Source organism: Paralichthys olivaceus, chromosome 18 (genome assembly GCF_024713975.1).
Source record: "Paralichthys olivaceus isolate ysfri-2021 chromosome 18, ASM2471397v2, whole genome shotgun sequence".
NCBI lineage: Eukaryota > Metazoa > Chordata > Actinopteri > Pleuronectiformes > Paralichthyidae > Paralichthys > Paralichthys olivaceus.
Genome location: NC_091110.1, coordinates 1,962,102 through 1,971,347, shown reverse-complemented (window position 1 = coordinate 1,971,347; position 9,246 = coordinate 1,962,102). Strand labels below are relative to the sequence as shown.

Sequence of the window (9,246 nt, the reverse complement as noted above, 5' to 3'; positions counted from 1 at the left end):
GGATAATAGTTGGATTAAGCGATAAAAAAAAAGATCGATAGGTGCAGCCCTATATACCATCATATATACCAACACAACACACTCACACACTCACACACACACACCTGCACATAGCATTAGATTCATTCCTCACGTTGGGCCTCGGCAACACGATAAGACATCGTTTCTATTTAATTTGGCAGAAGTGTGGTGTTTTATTTTGAAGGGGCCGAGCGGACGCGGGGGTGAGCACGCGGTGTGAATGACAGATGTGAGAACATCGGTGTGGAGCTCTCTGCGTCTCAGTGTCGCAGTTTGGTTCACATCCGCAGTTCGAAGCGCTCGAAGCCGAAGAAGGAAGTGCAGCCATGGCGCAGGGCCTCCGAGACAGATTTGACAAGTTCCTCCATGAGAAGAACCTCATGACGGACGCGCTGGAAAAGATCGAGGTCAAAACGGGAGTGAGCAGGACGTACATCGCCATCGGTGAGTGTTGGAAGAAAGGAGGGGAGAGAGGAGAGGGAAGAGAGGAGAGGGAAGAGAGGAGAGGAGGCGCGGGCCTCGAGTTTACCGCTCAATGAGTGTAGAGACCGGAGGCTGTGTTCTTTAACCAGATGTGCTCTGATCTGTTCCAGCTGTCATCGCCATCATCGCTGTTTACCTCGTCATCGGTTACGGAGCCTCCCTGCTGTGTAACCTCATCGGCTTTCTTTACCCAGCATACATTTCGTAAGTGGGCTAAGGTTACCGGGATGGGCCTCACCCTGCCACACCCATCACGAGCACGCACGCACGCACGCACACGCACATTCATTATTCCAGTGTAATAAACAGTCTATGTGAGTTGCAATGTGAAGGACCGGATCTGTGTGTGTGTGTGTGCGTGCGTGTGTGTGTGTGTGCGTGCACAGTATTTCATCTTCACAATAACATATTATACAAATGCTTTTAACTGATCTATGAGTCATCATTTTGTGATCGTGGTTCCATTATGTCGTTTCTCATTCAACATTTCTAAGGTTGTCGTATATTTAAAGTTACCTCCACCTCTCTTAGCTTGGACGTCTCTTTGCGTCAAGGCTGTAACAAAATGTAGTGACACAGATGTAGAAAGACCAGGATTGTTCTCAGCTAGCGAGACTGTGATACTGTGGTTAATAAGACATTCAATAGCTTTAGTCAGTCTTATGATCCGGACGCTGAATTAAAAATGTGAACAATAGTCACATTCATAAGAAAATGTTATCAGAGCCTCAACAGTCCAAAACACAGCTGCTTCATGTCCTATCAGTTGTGAAACAGTTGTGAAAACTAAACCTTTCAGAGTAACAGACTGCAGTAAAATATTGAGTTAAGATATTGAATTTGGGTTTATACTTTTAGAATTTGAGTTTATTGAACTCCAAACATTTGCGTCGTTGAAGTTATTCCACGTATTGTTTTCAGAATTTTTACTCTTGTTCATTTTCTCTATAGTTAAAGCGATTCAAATGTTTGTGCTAATTTTTTTTCCATTTACAAATGAGCATTAACTCTAGAGCTGTACCGGGAATCAAGCGTAGCAGTTCAATATGAATACATGACTATATTTTATTGAACTGCCAGTATTTAAACAGGTTTCAACAGGATCTTCAGAGGGATGGCATGTTCCATATCAAACAATAGGGCTGGGTGACATGGACCAAATCTCATATCCCGGTATTTTAAGTCTGAATGGCGATATACGATATATATTTGTACTTTAAACAAAACGGTCAAAGTGTTTAGTTTTAACTCAGTGTCACAAGTGTCTTGATAAACTTGTTTTATTTTACACTATTAAAGTCAAAACCTTCCAGGTTTCCATTTTCTGCTCAACAAAAAGCTGTGCAAATAACAGATACAAACAGGTGTTCCCTGTTTGAAACATGTGCAGTAATATGTTAAAAAAAGAAATGAAAGCTATAGTTGAAAATCAAATAGCCTACATCCTACACAATAGGCATAATTCTGCTCTTACAGAGCTGTGCAAAGAACAAACATGTAAACAGTAGTACAGGCCTGACCTGTTTGGAACAGTATTCGGGTAAAAAACCTCTTACACAGTTATGCAAATAATACAAATGTGAACAAGTAATGGCTGAAAAAACTGGACTAGACATCACATTGTTGTTGTATGTTCACCAGAAGGCAGAAGACAATGATCTCTCAGAGCCTGAGCAGGCAGCTGCCTCTGTCTCACTCTCACTGACTCTTCCTCACAGAGGAAACGATTTGAGATGAGGAGAAGAGTGAAAGAGAGGAGCGCTCACTCTGCAGTTTGAACTCTGTATTAAAAGGAGGCTGACGCAAGGGTCTGAATTCACCATGACTCCTCATCATATGTAACCCTAAAACATAATCATAGAAACAAGTCATCGACTGAGCATGACGGTGTGTTGTCTGTAGTCTGTTTATGGCCTAAGTGCATAGTGAACAGTAGACACGGTATCAAACAGCAGTGTTATAACACACACTGTATTGGCTGCAGTTTTATTGTCCCCCTGACATTCATGCCACTAAAGCATATTGAAATAAAAAAACAAATAGACAGGACGGATATTGACTTGCTATGTGCAGAGAAGACTTCACCATAACCACAGCAGCGTACTGTTGTAATGGTTGAGGAAGGAGGGGCAGAGCATTGTTACAGCCACCACAGACGTACATGGGGAATTGTGTAGGTGTGCAACCTGTTGGGACAGGCTTCCTGTGCACAATGTCGCCACACGTGTCTCATTTTGAAACAATACAGGATTGCTGTTTTGTGCATTTCCAAACTCTGCAGGTTACAATACAAATGAGAACAAGAACACACAGAGTGATGGCTCGCTGTTGTGATGCTTGGCTCTGGTACATCGCATTATGCAACAATTCAAAATACACTTCTTGAAATAAGTCTAATTTTTGTGATTCTTAAACAGTTCTGATTGACGAGTCTGTGTTCAGATAACGTGGTTATATGAATGAAAAAGACGCCACAGTGGACGGCCATGTGTGATTTATTACCGTCATCACACATCATGTCCTTCAGATGGCTGCAGGGACTGAAATACCACCAATCAAACACATCAGAAAAATGGTAGTACAGTGACCCGTTTGGCTCTGGAGGAGAAATCTAAGAAAATCAACTAATGATGTCATTAGGGTTTCACTTGGAGATTTAACTTTAACAAGAGACGGAAATATGTGAATGGGTGAAATGTACTGTAAACTGCTTTGAGTGGTCATCAAGACTAGAAAATGGAATAAATACAGACCATTTACCATAAAAGTGAGACTAGTATACCTTCAGTCATGTTAGAGACATGCTAGTACAGTGATTCACTGAAATTCATGCTTTAATGGCAGTTCATCCTTACTACATTTACATTTCTTAAGGGTTAAGGGTAGAGGATGTCACAGCTCATTAAAGCCCTATGAGATAAATTGTGATTTGTGAATATGGGTTATACAAATACATTTGATTGATTTATACACCTCAATTTCATATTTTAGTTATTATTATTATTTGGGTTTGTAGAATGAGTCTGTCATGTTTTTTTCCACAGTCTATCAAACTATTTCTCTCAGATTCTGTTCCTCTCTCTCTCCAGGATTAAGGCCATTGAAAGTGCCACCAAAGACGACGACACTAAATGGCTGACCTACTGGGTGGTGTATGGACTCTTCAGTGTGGCAGAGTTCTTTGCTGATATCTTCCTCTCCTGGTTCCCATTCTACTATATTGGAAAGGTAATCCACTGGAAATGTGCTGAAAGTACTTTGATGAGTTGATTTGGAAGTTTTTTCCCCCTGAATTTCCTTGTGAGTTTAGTCTTTAGAGTCTAAAGTTGACTGGTGAGTTTGGTTGTCATGGAGACATCAGCGTTGCATGGTATTCAGGCTCACACTGATTACATAACACACCCCCTGGCCCCACTGTCTGGTTCATTGTTTGTAATGGACATAAAACCCATTCGCCTCATGTTTCATGGACTTGCTCTACAATGAAGCAACACAATTACAACTTTTGTATTGTGTAAAAAATGTGGATGATGATTCAATTCAATACAATTCAATTTGTATAGCGCCAAATCATAATAAACATCATCTCAAGGCACTTTACATAGAAGGTCAGGACCTTAAAATCATATTAATATAGAGAAACCCAACAGTTCCCACAATGAGCAGCACTTTGGAGACTGTGGAGGAAAAACTCCCTCATTAACAGAGAGAAACCTCTAGAACCAGACTCAATGTGGGCGTCATCTGTCTCGACCGGTTGGGGTGAGCAAAGAAAAAAGGGAGGACAGGAGAGATGGGTGGAAAAGAGGGGAGAGAAAAGATAGAGATAGTGGAGAGGGGGAGAGAGAGAGAGGCGAGAGAGACCGGGAACACTTGAGCAGCATCAGGTATCACATCTGACTAGTTCAAATGTAAACAATAACAGTGTAAAGAAGTAATTGATTATTAATGATAACAGCAACAAGTCATATAATAATTAATTACGTATGATTAAAGATAATAATAATAATTAAAGTATTGTTGTTAATAATAATAATAATCATAGTTGTTCTGCAGTTCTGGAGTCAGAGATATCTGCAATGAGAGAGAGAAAGAGAGAGAGGGACTATGGGAGGGAAAAGTGACATAGTTATTGACATTAATAAATAAATGTGAGTGCTCAGTGATAATCAGACTTCGTTGGGAGAAATGAGGATATGGCGAGCTGCCTCAGGTAACGAATGGAAAACACGGCACGCCTTCTAGTGAGGATGCCCACAATGTTAATGCCCTGCAAATATAACATGTGTGTGTAGCTGAGTCATTAAATTTAGGGCGGAGCACTGTGCACTGTCGATAAGGAACGACTCAGTGCTGACGACTCGCTCCCCAGCAGCCAGCAGTGCAGAGAGCCTCAAAGAAGAATGACAGGCATGGAGAGAGGGAGGCTCCCTTAACGCCTCACAGATTATCTGGGAAATTATAAGTTGACAGATATTGAACGCATCACATGCAGATTACCGCTAGACTACATTTAACAGATGTTCCCTTAATGCCTCATTTACAGATAATCAGTAGATGGGTGGGCGGTGCGCTGTGTAGAGCCGTTATGGTTGAGCAGGGTTGTGTCATTGCAAAATGTGCCACTATGAGAAGTCATGGATAAATGTACTTTGTAATAATGATATAGTACTAATCACTGTAGTAGCAGTACACGGTCTGTATTTATTTAATGCCACTCAAAGCACGTTACAGTACAGTTTTTGCTTCACCCATTCATACACACTTTCATACAGTGCATCTATGTGCAGCATTCATTAATCATACACTGCTAGAGGGTTCAGTAGTTTGCCCACTTTGGCACTGTGAAGGGGGAAATGGAAATTGAACCACCAATCTTCTCGTTAGTAGACGACCCGCACCACCTCCTTAGCCTTAGCCATTAACATGGACTCAAAGAATGAACCGAATCAATTTTGGTGATCGAAGCCCAAGAGGTGAAGGTCACGGTGGCTTGATGTAAGATCAGCTTGAGGGAATGTCTTCAGTTTTGGTATTCACTTGACCCTAAAAGATGAACTGATTAGACTTTGGTGCCTGTAGGTCAGAGTTCAAGGTCTCAGTGACCTCACGTCCCTATAAATGTGACATATTTGGACTGCTCAGGGGGGATTTCATTACATCTGGACCAATTCACTTGGACTCACTGGTTAACTGATATTTCAGTGGTCAACTGCACTTTTGAAAGGAGACATACAACCGCAGTGTGGCAATTCTACTTAACTGTAGCACCACTGTACGGAGAGAATGATGTTTTCTATGTCTTGATGACGGATAATTTATAAATTAAAACGTTTGTAAAGATAAGGCAGGAATAATTGGACTGAATGAAGAAACCCATCGAGGGCCACAGACACCAGCTTTTTTCTCTTATTTCCTAAGATGACTTATTGAGTGTTAAAGAATAGTTGAACCAGTGGAGCCTTTAATGTACCTGTGATGTCCTGATGCATCTTGTCTTCGTTCCCAGTGTGCCTTCTTGGTGTGGTGCATGGCTCCGACTCCTTCTAACGGATCGATCCTGATCTATAACCGCATCGTTCGACCTATCTTCCTCAAGAATGAAGCCAAGATAGACGACGTGGTGAAGAACATCAAGGACAAGGCGTCAGACGCTGCTGACAAGTTCAGGGATGAGGGTGAGTAACTCAACACGTGCGTGTCGAGCTTACTGTCAACACAAACCGACTTAAAGCTGAAATTCGGCCAAATTTTTACATTTCAAAGATACCTGTGGAATTAGGAAAGATCTGAACTTTACATGAAAGTTGAGATCAACAGTGAAATAAACTTCAAACTAAATTATCACGATTACTAAAGTACCAACGATTAACTAAAAGGTGTTGATAACAAAAAATGTTCATCTTGAATAAAGAAAAGTCTGGGTTTATCACAAGGGGCTGATGAACAAATACATTCCAAATACAACTGGTTGTAAACAAGACTTTCCTAATCACTTCAAGATTCTCTGAAACTTATTTAGCGAGTCACACTGGCCAACTGTCACTTCTGTTTCACACAGCGGCTGGTAGAGCGGGGCTCCACTAGATGGAGACAAAGCACACCGATACTCTGTCAGGCTCATAGATCAGTGTCTCTGAGGTTCAGACGACAGACGTGAGGCTGTTCTCTGTCAATATGTCAATGACCCATGAAATGAACAACACACAATAATCCTGTGTCCCTCTGTTGTTTTTCATTTACACTTTCAACTGATGACCCATCCTGCAGTCAGGGCCATTTACTTAATCTGCATCCAATCAGAAGCTTTCTGGAATTTTGAACTTCCCCACGACTGTAAATTCTTACAGTTAGCGATGACGTACATGGACCCACACATTCCGATTCACGCGCAGGTGATGGAAAGACGTCCTTGACATCGGAGAGCAGGCTGTCGTCATGACGTTCCATCTTGAGTTGATACTTACTGTCGACTCTGCCACATTCCGAGCAAACACAACTCTACACAAGCTGAACCTCAGCACAATGCAACTGACGCTCTTGTACTCTTAAAGGAGGAAAACATTTACACAGTGAGAACAGATGGGGAGAACCTCGGGGAGGTGGATAAGATAGTGAAGCTTTCATTATTCTATTCTATGTAAAGTGCCTTGAGATGATGTATATTAAGATTTGGCGCTATACACATTAAATTGAATTGAATCATCAGGGGCTACTTTCTAAAATGTGAGTATTAGTATTATCTGGTGGGCTTGTGAAAATGTCTGCGGAGAAGTGTTGAGTTTTACTGACAGCAGCTTCACATCGCATGCCAAAGTATTCAAGTCTGGATGTTAGAGAAGAAAAGTGACATGCGTGTGTAATTTGTCCACAGCCAAGAAAGCCACTGCTAACATCATTTTTGAGGAGAAGAAGAGCTCCTAAGAAGGACGCACATGTCTGCTGTCGCCTCTGGAGCCCATTCTGTTGCAGAAGAAATGTTGCCTTGAATATGATCCTGTTCAGTCCGTAACCTTTATCGTCATCCATGCTGTATCCGACGCTGCACATGTGTCACATGTATGAATGAAAGCAGCCGCCGCCGCCGCCCCCACCCCCCCCCGGTCAGTTTACTTTGCCTCGTCAGCTGTCAGATAACTGAAGCGCTTTGTGAACCAAATAAAGACAAACTTGTTGAAGCGGTTCTCTGATTTGGATTCTTTCTAGTTGTTCTCTATGCTAAGGTAAAGTGAGAAATGTTCAATAGTTTGTAGCCTCTTTCATTCACAGACGTTCTTCTGTTTCTGTTTATTGAATTTCAAATGAATCAAATAAGCAGCCATTTATTATCATCCTCAAATTTCAAGTAGTAGTTTAAAGGTACAAGGTATTTTTAGAGTTGTATTATATATTTTATTATGTGTTTATTGATGGTTTTATGTTGTTTTCCATCAACTCATTTCTAAAGTGACCTATTTATTGATGAATTATGATATTAATTTCTTTAAATGATTCCTATATATATTGACCAGTTAATGTAACTAAAAATCAATAAATGCAATTCTTGTTAATTTACTCAAACTATGGATTAAAAACGAATCTGTAAAACCTTCTAACTCACGTTTTTATTGTCCATTCATACACTGATTAATGGAATGCACAGGCGCTGTAGTACTTGATATATCATGAAACTTTAGGTTCATATTGTGTTGTATCTGAAAATATCTGCAAACATCAACCAAACTGATTTTACACAGGTTTGATTGAATTATCAATCTTTTCAGTACTTAGTTGTTGTAAATAAATGTGGTAACAGTTGTTAAAGGCGCAGTATATACAGTGTGTAGTGTTTAGGGACATCTAGTGGTTGAAGTTGCATGTTGCACCTCACCCTTCCCTTCCAAACATGAAAGAGAAGCTGTGGTAGCCTTCAGTTGGCAAAAGTTGTTTAATTTGACCAGTTTGGACTAATGTAAAAAACATGGCGGCCTCAGTAGAGAGGACCTGCTCCAGATATAAATAAAAAGTATTTAAGGTGAAGAAAACAACAATTTGTACAATTTAGATCATTACACACAAGGGAAATTCAATTTCTGCCAATAGATACCTTTCACCTAAGCACATTAAGAAACATTCACGTCAATCTCTTGTTACGTTCTAAGTGTAAAAGTACCCTGAAATTTGAACTGAATTAAGTGCAACTGCCGAAACAAGAATTTGTGATTTTAAGGCTACAAAATAAAGGAAAGATCCCAAAGTTTCTAAAGACACCATGTCAGGATGCCATGATTTTTAGGTGATGCGCAGGTCTGTTCTAGAGTTAAAGAAGAAGCTGTTATTTTTTTTAATTTTTTGTTTAAACCTTTTTTTTATTTTTATTTTATGAAGTCCTTTTTCAGTATACTTAGAAAGAGAGAAAAAAAGGAAAAGAACAAGAAAAAGAACAAGAAAGAAAAGGCTTAGATGGAAAAATATACATACGCATCTATATTATTACACAGGGAGAGAAGAATCATAGTAACAATGTGTACATTTCAAGAGGTAGGTCCAGGGTTTAGAGATATTTCAGTAATTTTTGTTCCATTTGTCCATAGTCTATCCTTCATATCAAAACAGGACAGAAACATTCTCACGCTAGTGCCCAACAACACTGGGAGAGCACATCAAATAGGACAGTAGGGGGCACTGTACTCAAGCAAAAAAAATTAAAAAAAATGAAGCAGTGCACTTTATTAGTTGTTATTAACTGCCTCCTGTTGTGAT

At 40.2% G+C, this 9,246-nt stretch overlaps 1 protein-coding gene across 1 annotated transcript; it reads left to right on the top strand.

The window, feature by feature from the left end:
- The first annotated feature begins 205 nt into the window (after nt 1–205).
- reep5 (receptor accessory protein 5) lies at nt 206–8,099 on the top strand. Its single transcript, XM_020081533.2, has 5 exons — nt 206–465; nt 615–708; nt 3,594–3,732; nt 6,014–6,182; nt 7,379–8,099. The coding sequence occupies exons 1-5, from the start codon at nt 348–350 to the stop codon at nt 7,426–7,428; spliced, it is 570 nt and encodes a 189-aa protein (XP_019937092.1). The 5' UTR covers nt 206–347; the 3' UTR covers nt 7,429–8,099.
- The last annotated feature ends 1,147 nt before the right edge of the window (nt 8,100–9,246 follow it).